Source organism: Geotrypetes seraphini, chromosome 6, assembly GCF_902459505.1.
Source record: "Geotrypetes seraphini chromosome 6, aGeoSer1.1, whole genome shotgun sequence".
Classification (NCBI taxonomy): domain Eukaryota; kingdom Metazoa; phylum Chordata; class Amphibia; order Gymnophiona; family Dermophiidae; genus Geotrypetes; species Geotrypetes seraphini.
The window spans coordinates 62300456-62325140 of record NC_047089.1 but is presented as its reverse complement, the minus strand read 5'-3'; the positions used below and the strand labels follow the sequence as shown (position 1 = coordinate 62325140).

Below are 24685 nucleotides of genomic sequence, written 5' to 3'. Positions count from 1 at the left end.
CCAGCACTTTTGCATGATCATTTGTACCAGCTCTATGGTTGGTACTTAAGCACAAATGCGTACGTCCTTAGCACCAACTATACCAGTCTGCACAAGGGAGTTCCATTCCCTTCCTACCAGCAAATGGAGGTAGAGAAATTGATACATCTGGTACATCTTGCTCTGCAGTGAGTACCGTATTTTCACGCAGATAACGCGCACCCGTGTAAAACGCGCACACGGGTATAGCGCGCAGAAACCACGATTTTATGTACAAAAACTTTTGTATACCGCGCTCACGGGTATACCGCGCATGCAGCCCGACTGTCCTTTCGCCTGCCCCGACTCTCCTCTGGCCACCCCGACTCCTTTCGCCCTCCCCGACTCTCCGTGCGCTGTCCCGACTATCCGTTCACCCTCCCTGACTTTCCGTGCACTGCCCCGCCTCTCCGTGCGCTGTCCCGACTCTCCGTTCACCCTCCCTGACTTTCCGTGCACTGCCCCGACTCTCCGTGCGCTGTCCCGACTCTCCGTTCACCCTCCCTGACTTTCCGTGCACTGCCCCGCCTCTCCGTGCGCTGTCCCGACTCTCCGTTCACCCGCCCTGACTTTCCGTGCACTGCCCCGACTATCCGTGCGCTGTCCCGACTCTCCGTTCACCCGCCCTGACTTTCCGTGCACTGCCCCGCCTCTCCGTGCGCTGTCCCGACTCTCCGTTCACCCGCCCTGACTTTCCGTGCACTGCCCCGACTATCCGTGCGCTGTCCCGACTCTCCGTTCACCCGCCCTGACTTTCCGTGCACTGCCCCGCCTCTCCGTGCGCTGTCCCGACTCTCCTTTCGCCCGCCCTGCCCTGCTCCCAGCTCTGTAAGCATGCGCAATGGTCTGAATAGGCCCTGGAGCCTTAGGTCCCACCTGGGGGCGCGGCCTGAGGCACATGGTCGGGTTGGGCCCATGTGCCTCAGGCCACGCCCCCAGGTGGGACCTAAGGCTCCAGGGCCTATTCTGATTGGCCCACGCGCCTTAGGCCCCACCAGTAGGCGGAGCTTTGGGACGGATGGGCCAATCCCGCCTCATTCCGTCGTTGGCTGCCTGCCGGACAGGCGGGTTTGGCTCCCGTCTGTCCGGCCAACTACCAAAGATACGGGGAAGGGGGGTGGGGGTGTCATGGGGGTCGGCCAGGGGGGTCGCGGGTCGGCTGGGGGGGCGGTCGGAGGTTCTTGGGGGGGGGGCGGTCGTTGGAGGGAGGGGGGTTTGCGTCGAGGGCAGGAGGGCCTGGGATCCCTCCTGCCCGTAATGTAGTGCGGGGTGGGGGTAGGGGGTCGCGTGGCCAGGAGGGTTTGGGCTCCCTCCTGGCCCGATATTGTCGGGGAGTTGGGGAGTCGGCCGGGCAAGAGGGCTTGGGCTCCCTCTTGCTCTGATCGTGGATGCGGGTGCGGGTGGGAGCGCGTGCGAGCGGTCGTTTGGGGTGGGGGTGCGAGCGGTCCTGCTGGGGGGGGTGAATCGGGTGTCGGGCGGGGTGGGAACTATGTAAAAAAAATTTTGTATACCGCGCTCACGCGTATAACGCGCGAGGGGTATGCGCGGTAGGTAAAAACGCGTATAACGCGCGCGTTATATGCGTGAAAATACGGTAAGTCTATTCTTGCTGATTTGTGGAAAAATAGAAGAAACATGTTTTGCTCGATATCTCTGCAGTGAACTTACTGCGTTTTATCTCAGATAGCTACCCTACTTTACTGGCTTATGTGTGGATTTAGAGGGTCTTGAGAGTTGGTGCCAGCAGCTCTCTTTCACCCTGTGGAAAGCCCAACTCATAGAGGTTTACAGCTTGCTGCAGCAGAAGTTCAACCAGAGCTAGGCACTGAACTTCCTGATGGTTCAGCTGGCAGCTCTCCCTAGTACAGGGTAAAGGTTCTGGTTGTCTCCTTGGCAGCTCATGGGACCTTGTGCATTCTCTGAATGTAGTTGCCCATTTATGTCCCCCTATCTGACCATCCCTTTCCTCTTGAGGCTTGAATCTGATACTCAGTGTGCATGAGGGAACTTCCTATTGAGCTCTTGAGGGAAGCCACACTCAAGGATCTCACATTGAAATATATCAGATTTGAAATATATATCCTGCTAGAGCTGGTGTTAGACATAACTGGGGACTGCAAAACCCAGGCAGTGCTTCTTTAGCTTCCAGCTGGCTTAGGGCGCTCTCTGACCAGGGGGCAGTTGCCCTAGTTGCACTCCCCTAAAACTATTCCTGTCATGTGTTACTTCAGTATTCTTTTAGCATGATATTTCTGTGTAGCATTCTGTAATAATTTGGCTTGTTCAGTTTTCTTGATAGTAGAGGGGATATATGTGAAGGGGAGGGGAGACAGGGGTTTTGTTGATCCTTGCTCTGAATTATTTGTATTTATAAAATGACAATTCTACAGAATATTGTTTCTTTTTATACTTTAATAAAATACATTCAATATAAAATCATAACTGAGACTTGTGTGGATGGGATCAGATGATTTGTGGGGACCGAGCTCGCGGAGATGGGGCGGAAACGGGGTTTTTAAATTTTAGTCCTAGTAGTTTGCCGGTCCACAAAATAATTCTTTTTTTTCTGCCGGTCCACGGGTGTAAAAAGGTTGAAGAACACTGCTCTAACCTACCCCAGCGATTGCATCTGTGAGACCTCAGGTATATGGACAGATTTCTCTTGAAAGGAGGCACGGAGATGGCGTCTAAAAGCGGCAAGAAGGAGCGTGAGCGGCTGAAGTCGGGGCCTGGGGCTGATGGCAAGATGGCGGGCGCGGTGGAAGCCGCGGATACCACGTGCGACGACATGGTCGCACGGCTCACGGAGGCGGTGGTTTTGGCCATGGGTACCCGAATTGATCAAGTCACCGAGTCGCTGGCGACTCTATCAGCCACAGTGTCCACGTTCAATAACCGGGTGACAGAGGTGGAGCAGAGAGTGAGTACTGCAGAGGATTCCCTCACTCTGGTGCAGGAGGAGCTCCGCCAGCTCAAAAGTACTGTCCTGAGCACATCGGAAAAACTGGAGGATTTGGAGAACCGCTCCAGACGTAATAATTTGCGTCTGGTGGGCATTCCTGAGTCTGTGCCTGATGCGGACTTACTCCCTGTTCTGGAAAAATGGCTGGCGGAGGAGTTGCTGGCATCCTCTGTTTTTGGCCCGCTCAGGATTGAGAGGGCGCACAGATTGGGCAGAAAACAGGAGGGGATGCCTAAACCCAGAGTAGTGATTATACGTGTTCTGAATTTCGCCATCAAGGACTTGCTTTTGAAAAATTTTCAGCAACGGAAGGATCTACAATTCCAGAATCAATGGATTCTGCTGTTTCAGGACTACTCCGCTCAAGTGGCGGCTCTACGTCGAGGCTTTTCGTCCATATGCAAATATCTTGTGGAGAAGCAGCTACGCTTTACCCTGCAGTTCCCTGCCAAGCTCCGGGTCCTTTATAATGGTCAACCAGTGGTGTTTGACACAAGTGCTGCGGCCCGAGCACAGCTGAATGTCTGGTTCCCGGACCTGCTGACCCGCACCTGAGGAGATACTCTTGCTTTCTTGGACTTTCTGGTTTGCGGATCTGGGGCCAGTGAGGAGTGATGGGAACTCCTCCGAGAGGCTTCCGGATGGTTTTTTCTGCCATGTTCTTTCTATGATGATACCTTGGACGGTGTGACCTTGTTCTGGTTTTGTTTGTTCTCACATGGACTATTAACTGGTGGGCTTTTCCTTCTCCTGGTCTGCAGTTTTGGGCTGCTTTGGTCTTTTTCATTTATGCTGTCCTAGACCGGGATGGAGTAATGACCTGCCATTATGCCTGGTTGCCTGTTTTGATCTTTGTTTTTTCTGTTTCCTGACTTTGCTGGGGTTCTGTTTTTAAGGGCTGGGAGGGGGGCTTTGGGCCTTTTGGTGTCCCTCTGTTGGTGTGGTGGTTTCTGGTGGGTTGGGGATGGGTGGGTGGGGGGATTGGGGGGGTGCAGGGGGGGTTCCTGACCTGTGCGGATGTGGGTATGAGCTGTAGGGGTGTGCTGTGGATGCTGGACTGCTGGGGGGAGGGCTGGGACCCTCGGCAGTGGATTTTTGGTTTCTTTTTCTCTTGGTATGTATGGTTCTTCTTTTCTGTATACCTGCTAAAAGGTAGGCTAATCTGGCTAATCTGGCTAATCTGCCCCAGTGTGTAACCTGGAATGTATCGGGTATTAACTCCCCTATAAAGCGTACAAAGATTTTGCAGTGCCTAGCTCGCCATCAGGCTGACATAGTGGAGCTGCAGGAGACTAAGCTGAATGACAAAGAACATGGTAAATTGAGACAATCTTGGGTGGGGCGTTGTTATTTTGCTTCCTCTCCTAAGGCTAAGGCTGGGGTGGCTCTGTTATTACATAAAGCAGTTCCGTTTACAGAATCCGGAGTCCTATCCGATCCGGAGGGACACTATGTTATTGTTCAGGTACTTTGTGTCAGCGCCCGGTTGTTCTGACTTCCGTGTATGCCCCTAATACTGCCCAGAGGTCATTTTATAAAAAACTCCTGGGGGTTTTAATGTCCCTGCCCCAGATACATGACGCTCAGAAAATCTTTTTAGGGGATTTTAACTCTATATTGGACCCTGTCCTGGATTCTTCTAGAGGGTCCTCTTCCTCTTCGGGGAGGTCGGATAATGGGCTTCAGGCTTGGCCTATAAATTTCTGACACAAGATTTCCTGTGCACTCCCCCAAATGTCAACATACCCAATCAAACAGAGACTTGATTTAGATGAGCTAGTTCAGATGGCTATACAGATCTGACTTACCATGAACTATTCTTCTTAACATTGTGTTTTTCAGAGTCCAGCAAACTGCGATGGGACGGGAGCTATGTACTTCATCGGATGTGGTTATAATGCCTTTCCTGTAGGTTCAGAGTATGCTGATTTTCCACACATGGATGACAAACAAAATGACAGAGAGATTCGAAAATTCAGATACATTATACATGCTGAGCAGAATGCCTTGACGTTCAGGTAAGGTAATGGTTATTTCCTGATTATGTGTGGCTATTTTATTTTTTATTGGGAAGAAGGTGAAAAGATTTAGAGATGAGAAGCAAAGGGCCTGTCTTTCGGATATTTAGTGGCTCCTTTCCTAATCTTCTAGGACAGATTTCAGAATGAGGAAGGTAAATGTAGACACAGGCATTGAGAGTTGGAGCGCATAGGTTGTGAGGGGAAGAGAGGCTGAGGGAACACAAATGGACTATGAACAGAGTTATAGTGAAGCTGGTGGTTACATGGACATTGAGACAAAGGTAAGTGGGTGAGGGATGGGCTGAAGAAAGAAACAGATGAGAACAGGGAGTGGAACTGCCTGGAATTCAAACAGCAGAGGGCTGATAGAGGAGATAGTCTGAGAAAAGGGTTCTGGAAAGAGAGAATCAGGTTGGAGGGAAGAAATACTAAAAGGTGAGGAAAAGGATGAAAGTAGCAGAAGGGGGTGAGACTAGGAAGAAAACATCAAGAACAAACAAAGAAGAGATAATGTTCAGATTTAGCGGAGCATGGTTCGAAAACAAACTGGTGCCATTTACCCTGACAACATCGAATACCACAGTTTAACTACAGAGAGAACCCAAATATTTATTTATCTTATTTTATTACTTAAAAATATCCTAAGTGGTTTACATTCAGGTACTTTATCATATTTCCCTATCTGTCCCGGTGGGCTCAAACTCCATCTAATGTACCTGGGGCAATGAGGGAATTAAGTGACCTGTCCAGGATCACAAGGAGCAGCGAGGGATTTGAACCCACAGCCTCAGGGTGCTGAGCCTGTAGCTCTAACCCCTGCACCACACATACACTTTCCCGAGCGAAGCTTGGTCTTCTTGGTACTTGTAATATAATATTCAATGTTACCCTAATACTTTATATGTATACTTAATTATGGCCCCCTTTTACTAAACTGCGCTAGTGGTTTTTAGCGCTGGGAGCTGCGCTGAATGCCATGCGCTGCTCCCGACGCTCATAGAGTTCCTAAGAGCATCAGGAGCAGCGCAGTGCCTTAGTAACCTTCAGTCCTGCTTTTCCCTGCAGCCTATTAGCTGGCTAAGCTTCTAAGCTTTGGTAAGAATGTCTGACCAATGGGTTGCAGAGGGAAGATGGAACATCGGAAAATTCCTCCAAATGAATTTTGCCGAACTCTAGACCTAGCTAAATCACTTTTGTGCATCCGAAATGCCTAAATTCACCCTATTTCATGAAAATCCTTTGGGCCATTTTCAAGATAAAATTTACCTACATATACAGTATAGTATAGGATTTGTGTAGGGTTACCAGATGTCTAGGAAAACCCAGACATGTCCACACATGGCAGAGGCCCTCCAGACGCAGCCTTTAGCTTGGGGGAGGAGACATGAGGTTTGTGTAGGGACAGAGCTAGGACAGAACGGGGCAGGCCAGATGTCCTCTTTTTTTAAACAGGAAATCTGGTAACCCTAGATTTGCGACACTTCATTTTTTTCTATTTATATTATATGGTATTGATAATCGTACTGTGTTATGCATATACTGTATCATCTATTCTACATTTAGTAAGATGATTTGAAAGATATCGAAATAAATAAATAACTTTGATTCATTATTTTAGGTGTCAGGAGATAAACCCAGAAGAGAGAAGCATGATTTTTGTGACAAAGTGCCCTTGCGATGAATGTGTACCGTTAATAAAAGGTGCTGGCATCAAACAGATCTATGCTGGAGATATGGACATTGGAAAAATAAAAGCAGACATTTCCTACCTGAAGTTTGCTGAGCTTAGGAATGTCAGCAAATACACAGTATGTTTATGTTTCTTTAAATATTTGATATGCTGCAAATACTAAAAGGTCTAAGTGGCTTACAATAAATAAAACAAATTTAAAAAAACAAACAAACACCAATTAAAATAGGAAAGAACCAATCAATCAAGGTTGGATAGACATTCACAACAAGAAGCAGTGACATGCTGTACTGAGAATGCCTGGCCACAGCAGCGGCTGGACTCACATGGTGGGACTACAAATTTATGATAAGGAGGTATTAAATGCTAATTGAAAACAAAATACGCTTTTTAGTAATGATTTGAATTTAGGATAGGCCAGTTCAGAATGAGGATAAGGGGGGAGGAAAGGAGATAAGAAGAAATAGGCTGCAAAATGAGTGGGTTAATAGAGCACCGTCTTAGGAGATGGAAGGACCAATCTATAGGAATCCAATGAACATAAGATTCAGGAAAGCGTGTGCAAAGTGGTGGTAGAGGCCAAAAACGGGGGGAACACCTAAATGTAAGGCCTTGAACGTTAAGCAAAGAATTTTAAACTGGAATCTATAGTGAACAGGCAGCCAGTGGAGTCTAATTAGAAGTGGTGTAACATGATCATGACGTTTGGCCTTACACAGAAATCTTTGGCTAAATTTTGCAATGTTTGAAGATAACAAAACAATGATGCTGAAATTCTACAGTAAACAAAATTACAATAGTCAATACGGGAGATTATGAAAGCATGGAGGAGAGTATGAATGGAGGGAAAATTGAGAACGCTATGTTACACTAATACCCTATGTGTGAAGCTTGTGTCTGGTCACGTTTTACCTTATGCACCCTACCAGTCATGACATGAATCACTGGCACAGACTCAGTGTTATTAGCCCTTTCCTGGAGGTACACCTCACTGGACTGTTTTATAGTGTACTATATATTTGGTTTTTAGGGAGAACCAATGTGTTTAATATCTCATTCGTATTGATTGTGGATATTCCAAACACCAGATTAGTTAGGTGTGCTTCTAAAATTGAGCTGGGAAATGCTGACGCAGTATATGATGTATTTGTTATGTTTATTAGATTTTGTTCTCTTTCTTATTTTAGTAGTATTGTAAACCACTTTGCTGCCAAGGGCAAGAAGCTGTATAGCAATGAACTATTAAAAATAGGGAAGTATGGAGACTTAGGGAGGAAATGGAGTGAAAGGATTGGAAGGGGAGGGATGGGAGGAGGAGGAATGTAGAGAGATGGCGGGGGTGTAAGAACAAAAACCTCTTAAAGAACAGAAGAGTTGCCAAATGTCCATCAAGCCCAGTGTCTTGTTTCCAACAGGGGCCAACGAGATCCCAAGGAGTACAATAGATTTTATGCCGCTTATCCTAGGAATAAGCAGTGGATTTTCCCAAGACACCACAAAAAAGTGCACAATGAGCAACCACAAGAGCTAGCATAAAGGCCTAAAGAACTGGGACCCAACACTGTCATTGTTTTGGCGAAAAGCCTGCGTCAGGGGTCTGAAATAACAATTAAATATAAATAAAATGCTTAGAAACACATGTGAACACATATTTCATCTCACATTCAAATATGTTAAACATGTTAAGAAAAATTCCACTCTGATAAATTAAAAGTTTACATAATGCATGTTCAAAATGAATGTTATATCTAAAAAAATGCATTCTGCGCAAGAAAACAAATAGAACATGCTGATTAAAAAATACTCATTGAATATATTTTACCTGTATGGTTGTCTCATATATACTTGAACAATGCAACATTTAACAATGTAAAAGATTCAAGTCCCAATCAAAGACAAACCTTAAACAGAAAACATCTATCATTACATTACATTGGTGTCTTCTATCCCGCCAATACCTTTCAGTTCTAGGCGGTTTACAACAAGAATTGGCCTGGGAATTTTCAGGGAGATTACAAGATTGATAGATATAGTATGCTTCGGGATCTGGGGAGGGTCAATCATGTTTATCCTACAGGTTAGTCAATTAGGCGTGTTGGAAGATTATCATTATTCAGTTCTATTTATTTATGTTTGATTTATTTCTGATAAAATCACCAATATGGACACGTTGCAAAGTTATTCCTCTTAGTACTGAGCTCCTGTATGTATGCGCCATTGATATGAGCACATTTTTTACAGAGAATGTGTTCTGCCCCATTTTATGTGGGCATTTTCTCAGTTCTTGTATAAAACAAGTATATAAGTGTTTATTGTAAGATATGTAAGCAAAGTGTGCCCTGTGGACTCAAATCCCCAGAAAGCTTTGCTTCTCCTAGAGAGCCAGGTTGCAGCCAGAGAGCTTAAGACGGCTCTTCTTTAGCTTCTGGGAAAGAACAGTTTCCAGTTTGTAAGACTACATGGCTGCATGAAAACTTGGGTCTAACATTGTAGATCTTCACACCAGGTTTTAACCCTTTATTTCCGCTAGCCTAATACAGCTTAGGTTCAGTATCTAAGTCTGAAGAGCGACTAAAATAGTTAAAGGGCTGTAGGAGTTGCCGTACAGTGAGAGATTGGAGAAACTGGGCCTCTTCTCCCTTGAAAAGAGGAGACTGAGAGTGGACATGATCGAAACATTCAAGATACTTAAGGGAATAGACTTAGTAGATAAAGACAGATTGTTCACCCTCTCCAAGGTAGGGAGAACGAGAGGGCACTCCCTAAAGCTGAAAGGGGGTAGATTCCGTAGAAACGTAAGGAAGTTCTTCTTCACCCAGAGAGTGGCAGACAACTGGAATGCTCTTCTGGAGTCTGTTATAGGGGAAAACACTCTCAAGGGATTCAAGACAAAGTTGGACAAGTTCCTGCTAAACTGGAACGTATGCAGCTGAGGCTGGACTCATTTAGAGCACTGGTCTTTGACCTAAGGGCCACTGCGTGAGCGGACTGCTGGGCAAGATGGACCACTGGTCTGACCCAGCAGCAGCAATTCTTATTTTCTTATGTCTGGAGCAGTGTTATTCCCCACAACATGTGTTGGCACACTCCCAGGTTTGTCTTTGATTGGGACTTGAATCTTTTACATTGTTGAATGTTGCATTGTTCAAGTATATATGAGAAAACCATACAGGTAAAATATATTCAAGTTTCAAGTTTAGTTAAAATTTGATTTGATCACAATATCGTGATCCAATGCAATTTACAAATATAAAAACAGGGTTTTAGTAAAAGACACACATACTTTAAGACTATAACAATACACGAAACAGGAGAACAGGTTGAACTACAATGTTTTAAGAGAAAAGAGAACATATAGGGTTAGAACAGTAGGATAGGGAATTGTTACCCACTTAATTTTCATTTAGAGGATATTAGCTCACTGAGGAATATTTGTGTTCTATAGAGTTCGAGCAGCTCAATTGAAAGCGTCCTTAGAGAGCCAGCTTTTTAAAAGGCCTTTAAACTTAAGCGATTTTTCTTCCGTGATATGTATTGGAAGTGATTCCAAGTGTGTGTATTTTTTTATTAGCATGTTCTATTTATGTTTTCTTGTGCAGAATACATTTTTTTAGAAGCACCAAATAAAAGTAAGTATTTTTTGCTGCTATTTCCCCATATGCAAAGCAATTTTCCTAGAATTATGTTTTCTGGCCTACAGTCTCACTCTAGGATGGTTCATCCTTGCAGCTCTGCAAACTGCAATTCTGGAAAACTGCAAACTAATTTGGTTTTCAGGATATCCCTAATTAATATGCATAATGCATATGCATATATTTGCATCTACTGCCTCCCTTTAATGCAAATATTTTCATGCATATTCATTAGAGGTATCCTGAAACCCAGGATGGGTTTTAGCTCTCCAGGATTGCAGTTTGACAGTTCTCATTGTAGGCTGGTTCCCCAATAATAATAAGATAACTGCAAGTTTCTCTTCCCTTTGGTAGATTCTGCTGTTGATTTCCCCACTGCCAGTGAGTAACTCCTATTTAATATCTTGGGAAAATTAACATCCTTGGAACAGATTCTCTGTACAGGTTGGACATATTTCCTCACTGGTGTAAAAAGTATGGAATCCAAAAAAAGTGGGGATGGAACAGTTCACATTATCTGGGGATTTTTATTCACAGAATTGTCTCAGTGATGAAAAAATCCCCGATTGATGTGTACTGTTCCATCTCCACTTTTGGGGGGATTGTGGTTGTTTCTTATGGGGTTTTGTTTCCTTGTTTTCTTTGTGTAAAAAAATATGAAGACATCTCTTTATAAACCAGCTGCTTTGTGTGTTATTTTAGAAGATGTTGAGGTTGTAAGTGAAACAAGTACTGTCACCCAGAAACAAATTTACACTTTTTCTCCTTTCTGCAGTGGCAGGTAACTCCAGTAGCTACTGGTGGGTCAGACCACAGAGAATGTAGCACAGCAAAAAGTGAGTAGTATTAAACACAGTGGGTTGTTACTGGAGATTTAAAGCAACAAAGCCTTTTTATTTTTCCTGAGTTTTGTGAAACATCTATGAGCTGCTAAAACAGTTTGGGCTGCTCGTCTAGTGAAAACTACTATTAATAATAATAATAATAATAATAACTTTATTTTTATATACCGCAGTACCACAAACAGTTCAGAGCGGTTTACAGTGTAAGAGACTGTACATTTACAGCGAAGATACAATGCGAACTGTACATATTCAGTATAAGTATTTTATACAGCAAAGAAACAGTGTAGGTTTATCATACAGGAGACAGTACATATTAACTGTACTGGGCCTGAGTGCAAAAAAACCTACCTAGTTAGTTGCCACAGGCACAGGCAGCTGTAAATCAGCGATTGCCAATCTTTGTTGCACCAAGGACCGGTTTCACGAAAGACAATTTTTCCATGGACCGGGGGGGGGGGGGATGGTGGGGATTCAAGCACATAATCAATAAAGTGCATAACATATACTGTAATCTAATTATTACATATAGATTATGCACTTTATTTCTATTATTATTACCTTGTAATATCTAATATAATAAAACACTAGGCCGCGCATGCGCACTTCCTATGTGTGCGCCGGTTTTCCGTGAGCTGTAGCGACACATAGGAAGTGCGCATGCACGGCTTACGGTCTGGCCTGGAGTCGGATGTCGGCCGCGGCGGCCCGAGTAGGATGTCAATCCGCCCCTTCTACTGACCGGACAAGTCGCCCCGCTGCGTCTCTTCTCGGGGCTCGGAGGACACCTCTGAGGGTGGTCGGGGCCCGGGCTGCTCGATCCATGCATCTGGCTGGCTCTCCCACCAAAGCCCCCCACAATGGCTGCTCCTCCAGCATCCGGCCCCGCATCCAAAGCCTCCCCGAAGGCGGCAGCCCCCCAAAGAGCCGCACCAGCGTTGGAAACCCCTCAGACGTCACAAAGTCAGAGACAAGGCTTCCGACGCCGGTGCGCCTCCGGAGAGAAGCCGCGGCGGTGGCCCCGAACAGCAACACAACATTTTCATGGGAGCCAGCCCTTGGAGAAGGCCAAGAGGAGACAACACCGTGAAAAGCTCCAACAAGTGAGCCAACCAGACCGTGAGTGCGGGGCCACTGTAAGCGGGGATCGGGTGAGGAGCAGCCACTGCCTGCAGTTTTGAAATTTGGCAAGGGAGCTGGGCAGAATGGGGTGGGGGACTTCTAAAATGTAAGGCTGCATGGTTTACAGATAAGAGAGAAGGGTTCCTAATGGACAGTGGGGAACATACAAGTAAGGGAGAAGGGCTACTGCTCGATATGGGGAGTGGGAAATGGGGGGGGGGTGTTGATGCTGAACAGGGGGAGATAAAAGGAGAAGGGCTACTGCTATATAGGGGAAGCAGGGAATGGGTGGGGGTGCTGCTGGACAGGGAGGAGGTAAAAGTAAGGGAGAAGGGCTGCTAGCACCCGTTAATGTAACGGGCTAAACAACTAGTATACAATATATTAATACAACTCACCATAATGCAGAATCAGTGGAAGCCTTGAGCATGTTTCCCTGCAATTAGACAATCAATTTTCCCATGTGCGCCATCTCTCTTTCCTTCTCAGACAGACACCCATGCACAACAATTCTTTTTTTATAGTCCCTCTTTCACCTCAGCATCTCTTTCCCTCACTCCCTCCATTTTTCCATCCTGTAATCCAAGTTCATATTCCCCTCCTTCTGTGTCCCAACGTGCCTCCCCTCGCTCATGTCCCAACATGCCCCTCTTCGTCCTTCCCTTCCCCTATTCTGTGTTCCTCCTGCAGGTTTTACCTGTTCTGGCCAGCTCCCTCCTCCCAGCCACATTTCTCTTCACAAATCTGCAGCCACGGTTCCTACATCCAGCCTGAGCTGACCTAGAAGCTTAGAGGAAAGGCTTCTGGGTCAGCTGCGGGCTGCATGTAGGAGCCACTGCTCATGGCTTTGTGAAGAGAAGCGCAACTGGAAGGAGGGAGAGAGCCAGCCAGAACCCGGGGACTGCCTGTAATGTAAATAAAAATTTCTGTGCAGCCCGGTTTGGCATAGTCCACGGCCTGGTACTGGGGGATCCCTGTAGTAAATGATGACGGTAAAAGACCAGTTGGCCTAATCAGTCTGCCCGGTTATGTCTGTCCACACTGCAAGAATGGTGACAGCTGTAGTGCATGACTGCTCGTAAGACAGAACAAGTTTGTTTTTTCTATCAGATGAGCACACGTGATCTGCCATGTAATTTACACCCAGAACTCTGCCTTTCCCATATCTATCTACAAAATTACCTATACAGTTTTGCTTGTAAGTAATGTGTAATGCAATATCTTCATGCAGTGATGCAGAGTTCCATTGAAAAAGGCAACTTTACTAATATTACTACTACTACATATCATTTCTATAGTGCTGCCAGACGCATGCAGCGTTGTACATTACAGTAACCATGTAAGAGACAATCGCTGCTCTTTAACCATGTAAGAGACAATCGTTGCTCGACAGAGCTTGCAATCTAATTAGACATACAAACAGGATGTTGGGGGTAGGGAATTTATAGAGGAAGTGACTGACTTCACCCTTTTAAGACTTCACAACTCTCCCATATCAGCAGGGAGATGATCTCTATGTGGGTATATATTTTTTTTTTAACCAAATATCTCCCCTCTTAGACTTCAGTGCAAATCAGTGAGAGACAGACATTTTCTTGTATTCTCTTAACAACTCAGCCCTTTTGTATTTCATTTATTTATTTAAAAATATTTATATCCAAAAATCTATCTATGCAGGTTACAAAAAAAGAGACAAAAAATCTAATCAACAGACTAGTGTCAAAAATGCCGCACAAAAGTCAGGAATTGTGATTCTTTAAAAAAATAATAATAATAATAATTTATTCATTTTTCATCTTTCAACAAGTGCAAAATTATTAAACAATTGACACTGAATGCATCACTATCATTTATAATGTTAATACATAAAAATACATAAAAAGAAAAGCCTCAGACATGTGTAGATATGTACCCACACCCTACCGCCCAAGCATCACAGGCAGAAAAACTTTCACAAGAATTTACTAAATACTGACTGGCAGGTGGGAGCAAAACGACGATCGTTTCGTGGTACAAAACCACTGCTTCAGGGCCTTAAGCACCAACAAGTCAGGCTAATGAATAGTGCTTAAGGCCCTGAAGCAGTGGTTTTGTACCACGAAATGATCATCATTTTGCTCCCACCTGCCAGTATTTAGTAAATTCTTGCAGAAGTTTTTCTGCCTGCGATGCTTGGGTGGTAGGGTGTGGGTACACATCTATACATGTCTGAGGCTTTTCTTTTGCGTTAAGAATTCCTGACTTGTGTGGTGTTTTTGACACTGGAGTGTTGAATAGATTTTTTGTTTGTCATTTCCCTCCAGTCCTCCTAGTTTTTCATTGTTGGTTACAAAAAAACATACATAAGCTGTAGTTGAACACTAATACTATCACATCCACAAATTAAAACTTTCTCTAAAATTACATTTACCTTCAAAACTCACCCAAAAAAATAATGCTGAAGAAATTTAAGAAACAATAGCTATTTAACGAAACTAAAACTTTTATAGATAAATAATACCACAATAAAAATATCATCACATCACAAATTATGAAAAGCCTCCTGAAATAATAAGCTTTCAAACATCTACAAAAAAGAGAGAGCGGATGGTCACCTTGGCTATAGATCATAACAAGGGCACTTCTAACAGTTGCTTAGACTGGGAACGCAAAGGACGAGAAGATTCATATGGTAGAATAGGAGCTATCAGATGTTTAGATCTGTGCAGTGGCGTACCTAGCATATGTGGTACATGAGGCCCATCATTTTTTGACACCCCCCCATTTGTATGGAAAACATGATTTTTAGTAAAAATCCACACATCACACAAGAGTGTACCTAGGAAAAGGCAGCATCTTACATACTGCAGTGAGCATTACGTCAAAAAACCCATTGTAAAACTAAACAAGCCAGACTAGTACAGATCAATCCTAACAGAAAACCATGTCTTTTCGAACACACAGAACACAGAAAACACCTTCGCCTAGTATGTAATCACAATCTAACCCCTCCCCCTTTTACAAAACTGTAGTGTGGTTTTTAGCCACGGTTAACAGCTCAGATGCCAACACAAAAAAAACGCTCTACAGTTTTGTAAATGGGGAGATAGAATAAAAATACGTAGACAAAGGTTAAACTGAAGCACCAAGAAGCTGGATTCTGCATACAATGCAACACCACAGAAACAGCAATGCATCTCTCCTAAAGCAAAAAAAAAAAAAATAATTTTTTTCTACCTTGTCTTCTCTGGTCTGCTTTCATCTTCTTGTCACTCTCTTTCTTTCATCCACAGTCTACTCTCTCTCTGCCCCTTCTATATGGCATCTTCTCTCCTTCTATTCACTTTCCAGAAACTTTATGCCTCCCCCTTCCACCTCTCCCACACCCCCATGGTATGGCATTTCACTCTCTCCTCTCCCTTCCCCCCACTTCCATCAGCATCTGCCCCCTTTCTCACCCTTCACCACGCTTCCATACCACCCTGACCCCCTTTCTCACCCTTCACCATGCTTCCATACCACCCTGACCCCGTTTCTCACCCTTCACCATACTTCCATACCATCCTGACCCCCTTTCTCACCCTTCACTATGCTTCTATACCACCCAGACCCACTTGCTATGCTTCTTTCTCTCTCCATCAAAATCAGCAAGGTCCCGCGATGATTACTTTTACTGCCGCTGCTTCAGAAGTGGTAAGTGACGTCGGAGGGGGGCTGGGCCGGCAGAGGCGAGTTCCCGCGATGACTGCGGCTGCTGGTACACCCCCCTCCGATGTCACTTACCTCTTCCGAAGTAGCGGCAGCAAAAGTAATCATCGCGGGACCTTCGTGCACTTCAGCGCGGCTGCCGACTCTGCTCTGGAATAAATACGGTGCCATTTTCAGCAGCGCAGGAGCTTCCGGACCCGGCCGGCTGTGCACCCCCTTGGAGCGTGCACCCGGGGCAGATCGCCCCCCCCCCCCCCCCCAACTCCCCTCTTGGTACACTACTGGATCTGTGTAAATGTAATATATTAAAGTCTCAACATTATAGGTAGTTGCAGTTGAAGCAGGCTATTCAGAGTGGGTTCCCTGAATGGAAAAACTTATTATAGCTTGCAGATACTTTGCTACCAGACAGATTTAGTAGGACATCAGGCCGCCCAGTGGTACAAATGAATTTTTGAATAAGAAGCCCAAAAATAGTCTTAGAGATATTTGCAGCATCGAGATAAAACAGTATATTTCTGTATCTCGTTGGCCACGAATTTGGACTTGGAGGTTGAAATGTACAGCGTCAGCATCTATGAGACAAACTTGATTATTTTTATTACAAAGGATTTTTTGGACCCCAGTTTGTTTACAAAAACTAGACAGTTCTAAGTCTAATAGATGCTGGCATTGTCATAGTGATATAGGGACTTTGGATCATCTGTTATATTTTTGTCCATTGATACTTAATTTCTGGAAGTCAGTTTGGGGACAAATTAATCTTATTCTTGAATCAACAATTCCGTTAATTTATGAAGTCATAATTTGTGGTACGATATTACATCTTAAGCCTTCTTTGGATAAATATAAAAGCCGTCTTTTCTTGATTATGACAGGAATAGCTATCCAAATGATTACACAAAACTGGAAGAATTATGACAGACTTAATTACACATTTTGGTGGGCAAATGTTTGTACCACTTATAAATATGAGAGAATGAATGCGGAGTGTTTGTGGTTTAGTAATACAATTAATAAGGTGTGGTGCCCATTGACTGCATTTGTTGTATCTCTCCTTGTATTAGATTTCCTTGCTCATCCGGAGGGAAAGGTATTCTGATTACTAAAATTACTTAATTATAATATTTTAATTCTATAATATGTCTTCATCTATTAGTTTGGGAGGGGGGGAAAATGATTGTTTTATGTATTAATTGTGAATTTAAAGTGCCTTCTTCGTAGTGTTTATGTCTAAATTAATTGTATGCAAAAATCTAAAACCCTCCCTCACCCCAAGAAGGCAAAATGATTAAGGGAAAGAGATGAGGTCTACAGATTGCTAGAACTATACTTTAATTTTTAATTTTTTATTTATTTTTTAGTTTTTAACGGGAGAACCCTCAGTCACACAGCAACCCCTGGAACGTCCAGGGACAAGCTGCCGCGGGTTTACACTCAAAAAAGTGTTAACTGCGAAACATCCCTGGGCTCTATCCGTGTGAATAACTAATGTGCACAACAAAAAGTGCTATGTGTGAAAAACAATATATGAAAAAACACACATCAAATAGAAATAGAAATAGAATGTACACCCCCGAAACGGAGTCCCGTTGGACGAAGACACTGCCTGCTGACTGCATACACAAGGAGAAGCTAAGTTCTTCCAGTTGTGTTTTTTTCCTTGGTTAGATTTGGACACTAATTTTCCTTTTGGCCCCCAGATTAGGGGAAAGAGACAAATTCTATTTCTATTTATATTTGATGTGTGTTTTTTCATATATTGTTTTTCACACATAGCACTTTTTGTTGTGCACATTAGTTATTCACACGGAGAGAGCCCAGGGATGTTTCGCAGTTAACACTTTTTTGAGTGTAAACCCGCGGCAGCTTGTCCCTGGACGTTCCAGGGGTTGCTGTGTGACTGAGGGTTCTCCCGTTAAAAACTAAAAAATAAATTAAAAATTAAAGTATAGTTCTAGCAATCTGTAGACCTTATCTCTTTCCCTTAATCATTTTGCCTTCTTCAGGTGAGGGAGGGTTTTAGATTTTTGCATACTTATACCTCCACTCTTTAAAGGGTTCCATTTTTTGTTCTAAATTAATTGTATGGCACTGACAAAGTTTGAAAATTAATAAAGATTTAAAAAAAAAAAAAAAGATCTGTGTAAATGTGCACAGAGCTTAAATGAGTCACTTTTAGATTTACTTCAGCTATCAAGGTTTACTGAAGCAAATTTTAAAAGTGCAGGAGACTTCTCTGTTTCTTAGATTGCTGTGTCCTTTTTATTTCCTACTTTTTTCTGCTGTACTTGTTATTGTATGGGTTGTTGACTTGGTGCATTGGAAAGAGAATGGGGCTTTTATACTGCCTTTTTGTGGTTACACATTCAAAGCAGTTTACATATATACAGGTACTTATTTTGTACCTGGTCAATGGACAATTAACCCCACCTTTTATAAAGCTGCATTAGCTTTTTTTTAATCACCGGTCGTGGTGGTAAAAGCTCTGATGTCCTTAAGGGGGAGGGGGGGTTAGTGACTTGCCCAGGTCTTAAGGAGCAGCACTGGGATTCAATCCCACAACCTCAGGGTGCTGAGGCAGCAGCTTTATCACTAGGCTCTCCTCCACACACATTAGTCTTGTGACACACATATTTGAGCCCCTTCTTCAGCTCACATGACTAAATGCCCACTTCTCTGCATCTATCCCCATAATTACCACTGGGATGGCCATAGTTCTAGCCAAGTAAACGACATGAAGGACTCTTCTGATATTATCATACGTTTGGTGCCCCTGGACAGAACTCAGTTGGTCATCCTTAACTAACTTGCCCATATATTTTTGAAGCCGCTGGGCAAGAATTTTGGTGAAAAGTTTGTAATCTGTCTATCCCCAAAAGGGAGATGGGACAATAGGATCCATATCGGGAGGGATCCTTCCCTGGTTTTGCTATCAAAGTGATCCCCTCCAGTTGCTAGGAATATGGCAATTCAACCCCTGCCTGCAAACTATTAAACATTTCCATCAGGGGTTTAATAAGATAGCCCCTGAAAACCTTAATTTGTTAGTAAAACCATCGAGGCCTGGGGCCTTAGCTAAAGGTAAAGTGTTAATAGCCCAGGTTGTCTCTGCTTCTGCTATTGGTCTAGAGTGGGTCTCAAAGTCCCTCCTTGAGGGCCACAATCCATTCGGGTTTTCAGGATTCTCCAATGAATATGCATGAGATCTATGTACAAGCACTGTTTTCAATACATATTCATTGGGGAAATCCTGAAAACCCGACTGGATTGCGACCCTCAAGGAGGGACTTTGAGATCCCTGGCACTCTAGACCAGTGTTTTTCAACCTTTTTTGGGCAAAGGCACACTTGTTTCATGAAAAAAATCACGAGGCACACCACCATTAGAAAATGTTAAAAAATTTAACTCTGTGCCTATATTGACTATATATAAAGTAATTCTCTTGAATAGGAATCAAATAAACACAAAGAAAGTATTTTATAATGCTGCCACCGCCAACAACACCGTTGGCGGCGGTGGCACTCAAGTGGCTAAAGAGCCGCAGTTTGCCGGCCTAGGGACAACACTGGAGGGTGGCCAGCTGTGCACCCCCTTGGGACGTAAACCCGGGGTGGGGCAGACCGCCCCCCCCCCACCCTGGTATGCCACTATCTGTACCTCACTCCCTCCCTATGACCAAAAATTCTCCTTTCTTCTTTTCCCCGTGTACACAACCATCTCTTTCCCTCCCTTCCTCTCTCCAAAGTCCATGCCTTCTGTGTCCAAACACTCATTCCCTCCCCTACCTCAGCATCTCTTTCCCTCCCTTCCTCTCTCCCAAGTCCATGCCTTCTGTGTCCAAACACTCATTCCCTCCCCCACCTCAGCATCTATTTCCCTCCCTTTCTCTCTCCCAAGTCCATGCCTTCTGTGTCCAAAAACCCATTCCCTCCCCCACCTCAGCATTTCTTTCCCTCCCTTCCTCTCTCCCAAGTTCATGCCTTGTGTCCAAAACGCACTCCCTCCCCCCTTTTGTGTTCCGTGTTTGCCTACCAGCCCATCTTTGCAACTTTCTCAGCAAAACGAAGCTCAAGCCGTGAGGCTTGTCTTCTGCTTCCTGCCTGCCCTGCCGCACACAAATAGCCGAACGGAAGTATTCTCCGACGTCAGCGCTGACGTCGGAGGGCAGGCTTTGCTTAAGCCCTCCCTCTGACGTCAGCGCTGACATCGGGGAACGCTTGCGATCGGCTATATGTTAGCTGCAGGGCGGCTCAAGATGTATTGAACTCCGTGGGTCCCCCGTCCAGCTCTCTCCTGTCCACGTGGGGCGGACCGCCCCTCTCCCTAGACTGGTGGTACTGCCCTGATGGCGGCCCTGACCGTACGGCACACCAGGCAACATCTCGCGGCACACTAGTGTGCCGCGGAACAGCGGTTGAAAAACACTGCTCTAGACAATTGTTGGGCTTCTTGTAAGGAGAGAAACGGTAATTTAATTTGAGATAGGTAGGCCTCCACTTTTGCTAATTCTGGTACTGATTGGGGGCTTACAACTGTTTATAGAATTTAGTGAATAGTTCCCGTTTGCTAGAGGTGCCTATGTGCTTTCCCCTCTGAATCTTTGATTGAATCAATATGATTCCACAGCTTATGTATAAACGCATGTATTCAATAAATACTATTGTTATATAAAGTGCTCAGACCCGCAACCTTGTGGAGTAGTAAACAGTACTCCCCGCGAAGTTGCGGTTCAGTGTTCATGGCCCCAGTCATTCGCGGGGTTTTTCCCTCCGCAATTATTTAGAAAAATATCCTCTGTCTGCCTCTTCCACGACCCGGGATCCCACCGTACGCATCCTCTGGCTCCCCCGATCCACTCTGCCTGACCAGTGATCCCGGCCTGGGTCAGAGCCACAAGTGCCAACACCCGCATCGGCACTCGTAGCAACTGCCGCCGCTGCCCCTACAGCCCTCTCCCGCCTCTGATCCCCACTCCTAAACCATATCCAGTAATCAGTTTTTCGAAGTTTGCGGGTACTCCTGGAATGCAATCCCCGTGAACTTCAGGGGTATACTGTATAATTAAATCAAAGTTGCCGCTAGAACTATCATAGCAACTTTAATGTCCCGACTGCCATTATGAAAAAAATCATGAAACAAATGAAATTTAAAGAATTAATTAGAACTTGAACTTATCTGTGAGTGTCAAGGCTGTCCGCTGAAGTCTTTGTGCTGGCGGCAGCTATGGAAATGCAATTAAAATGTAGACAAAAAGGCTCCTATATTTGTTTGGTCTGTACCCCCCGACTCGAGTTTCGTGTCCTTCATCAGGAGGGGGATACTAGAAGTTAAAAAAATATTTTTTATTATTATTTTTATTTCTGATTAACTACTTCAAAAGATTGCTATCTTTAAGAGCTAAATTCTTATATATCAATAAACATTAACATTTAAACTATGCCTGTGGCTGCAAAAGCCAGACAGACTAGCAGGGCGGGAACCAAAAGAGATGCATACGCTTTCAAGCATCAAGACACCACCTCTTTTAGCGCTTGACGGGCTGACGTATAGTATATTGAATTTGACGGGAGGGGCAAGGATAGTTACAGCTGAAACCAATCAAAATCGCTGTTAAGGCCGAAAGGAGATAAAATACTCCACTTGAATATGAATCTATGTTCCTTTGTTAACAGGAATTGAGTCAAAAATCACTAGACTAAAACAGTATATTTAAGGTCATTTAAAGAATGACCCAATTCGCTCCAATGTGCTGCTGAGTCTGTCTTTCGTTAAAATTGTTCACATATCTTTCGCATTTGTTCAGTGACTGAGTCACCTGTCTGCGTCTCAGGGAGGCCTCTCGCTTTGATATTATTTTGGTATGCTCTCCATCTTCAGTTTTTAAAAGCAACTCCTCCTACTTAATCTCCAGCATCTCACTGTGACTCTGGAGCTGCAAAATGACTATTTCTTCAAATTCTCAGTCGCAAGCCCATATCTTCCATTGTTTTCCGGAGGCCATCAACATCCCACTGAAGATCTGTTTGCATAGTTTACAATGTAGTTTTCAGTTTACAAAGCCAGCCCTGGAGCTCACCTCTTAAGGCTGGCTGGGATTCCCGCTCATCAGTCGTGTCTTTATTCAGTTGCAGGAGTTAACAAGCCCGCGAGCATCTCGTTCTCTGTCGAGGGACAGTCCACGTGGGGCAAGGCCATTGTATTCCGATGCTGGGACTGGTAAGCAAGCAACTTCAAATCCAGCTGTTGTTTTTTGGCTGTCATAATTCTCGTGGCTATCTTTGCACTTTAGTGTTAAAGAGGAAGGGTTCTGCTCCAGTTTTGACCTAACATAAGCTAATTGTATCAGGGTAGGGGAGGGCTCGGCGGTCCAGCAGTCATCTTGTCAATGATGTCATTTTCTTATAAATTCAAAAATTTAAATAAAAGAAAAATGCTAGGAAAATAGGAAGAAAAAATACTTATTTTCAGAAACATAGCACAAGTTTACAGTATTTTAAACCAGAATCCCCCTGGTATCCACAGGGTAGCTCCCCCTCTACCATCTCCTCTTTCTCGTAATTGTGCTCGCACGGTGATCATTTTAGACCTTTTAGATGTCTCCTGAATCATGCACGCCCCATTCTTTTCTGAGAATACATAATTTTGTGCTCAACTCCCATGTCTATAGGCATAAGATCAAGATCCTGAAATTAATCCCTGTGTAATACTGCAGATAAGTTGCATTTCTACCTTCAGTAATTTTCATTTATTTTATTAATTTATTTTCCCCCTTTTATTGGCTAAATACTATAAGAAGTCAGATGTTGTGTGGCTCAGTTGTATGCTCTGAGCCAAAGTATAATCATTTGTATATTATCATTATATTAACTTACAATACCTGTATTTTTGTAGGCGGTGTGCTGAAAACCAAATTGCTGGATAGCGATCAACCCCATGAAAAGAAGAAGCTGTGCCTTGGAAAGAGTTGAAATGGATTGTGAAACAAGTTTTTAGCACTTTTATATGTCCCTTTTTACCCCTAGAGCAGGGGTGGGCAAACTTTTTATTTTTGCACAGGATCACATTGTGGCTCTCTCCTGCAGCAAGTACTGGGAATCTTCCTCCCCAGGCTCTAACCTGGGAGTGAGAATTTCCCTCACATTTACAACACCAAACAGGCTCTTTCCCCAAGGAGAATAAAGGATGGAAAAAAATAAAATATGGTTTTTCAGTACCCAGAAATTTAGCACTTTTATTAGGTTACTGGGGAGAATAATATAAAAAATACCAACTCCAGAATCATCATCATCTGTCTTCCCCTTCCTTCTCCTACTCTTGCACTTTCCCTGTCCAGACCTGAGCATTCCTCACACCCACCTGCTTTGTTTCAGCCAGGTGGTCCCTATCCTGCACAAGTCAAGTTGCTTAACACTAACACTATAGATGTCCTTGTTGTGGAGAATGACACGGAGACAAGATTTGTACCCATCTCCGCCCCGTCCCCGCGAGCGCAGTTCCTGTCTTCACCCTGTCTCCGCAAACCATCTGATCCCATCTGCACAAGCCTCGAATAATTTTAGACTGAACTTATTAAAGTATAAAAAGAAACAATATTATCCCAGGACAAGCAGGCAGCTTGGGTGACGGCACCGACGGAGCCCCGGTACGGACAATTTTAGAGTGATTGCACTCTAAGAACTTGGAAAGTTCTAGCAGGCCGCACCGCGCATGCACGAGTGCCTTCCCGCCCGACGGAGGCGCGCAGTCCCCAGTTTCTTAGTTTCTGCGGAGCTAAGAAGACGCGTCCTTTTCAACGGCTGTTGAAAAGATTTTTTTGTATCGCCTTCCCGCTCGCGAAAACCCTGTCAGGAAATATTATTTCCTTTTTTCTTTTCTTCTTTGTTGTTTTTCAAAAAAAACAACAAACTGTTTTTTTCGGTTTGCCCCGGCGGGGCCTGTTGCCACCATCGAGGCCTCGGCCTTCGATTTGGCAGAAGCCGTTTTTACTTTCATGCCCCCCCAACCCGGGTTTAAGAAGTGCCAGCGGTGTGCACGGCCCATTTCTCTGACTGACCTGCACAACTGGTGCTTACAGTGCCTGGGTCCAGATCATCGGGCTTCCACCTGCACCCGCTGTGCCACATTGAAAAAACGAACTTTGAAAAACCGTCAGATTCAGCAACGGTTGCTGTTTGGTGCCGATATGTCTGACCCTACGGCATCGACACCGGCCCTGTCTCAGTCGGCACCCACCTCTTCAACACCGCGCGACACCACACCGGCGTCGCAACCATCAGGTAAGCCGGCTAAGAAGCCTTCTCCGCTGGAGCGTCCTCCGGTCTCTGTAGCAGCGAGCCCAGTCCTGCCGACCTTGAGGCGCCCACGGAAGCACTCCGCCCCTATTGAGGTGACCTCGGGCTCCTCATCCTCGGGGCGTCGAGCGGCACCGCAGGTACCGCAGAAGAAAAAAGCGGTACTGGTGCCTTCGCTGGACGAGCAAATTGCTGCCGTCCTACAGGTGCAACTTAAAGAGCAGTTGCAACAGCTCCTTCCTGCTCTATTGGCACCGAACCTTCCAGTCCCGGTCCGGTCTGAGCTGCCGGTACCGACAGTGGAGCAGCCTCTATTGTCCGCGTCCACTTTGTCGGTACCGGTACATTCTGCTTCCTCGGTCTCCATGCCAGTTCTGGCATCGGAACCGAGAGCTCTACATCAGGCTGTCCAAACTT

At 44.7% G+C, this 24685-nt stretch overlaps 1 protein-coding gene across 3 annotated transcripts in view; it reads left to right on the top strand.

The window, feature by feature from the left end:
• Positions 1 to 23604, top strand: part of CDADC1 (cytidine and dCMP deaminase domain containing 1) — a 54183-nt gene extending 30579 nt beyond the window's left edge. The window contains exons 6-11 of one of the 3 annotated variants that reach the window (XM_033947665.1): positions 4823 to 4998; positions 6620 to 6809; positions 11099 to 11159; positions 17042 to 17067; positions 22103 to 22193; positions 22869 to 23604. In XM_033947665.1, the coding sequence (XP_033803556.1) occupies positions 4823 to 4998; positions 6620 to 6809; positions 11099 to 11159; positions 17042 to 17067; positions 22103 to 22193; positions 22869 to 22945 (621 nt within the window). In that variant the 3' untranslated portion in view covers positions 22946 to 23604. The remainder of the gene's footprint in view (positions 1 to 4822; positions 4999 to 6619; positions 6810 to 11098; positions 11160 to 17041; positions 17068 to 22102; positions 22194 to 22868) is intronic. The other 2 variants (XM_033947666.1, XM_033947667.1) reach the window with 2 other exon arrangements.
• The last annotated feature ends 1081 nt before the right edge of the window (positions 23605 to 24685 follow it).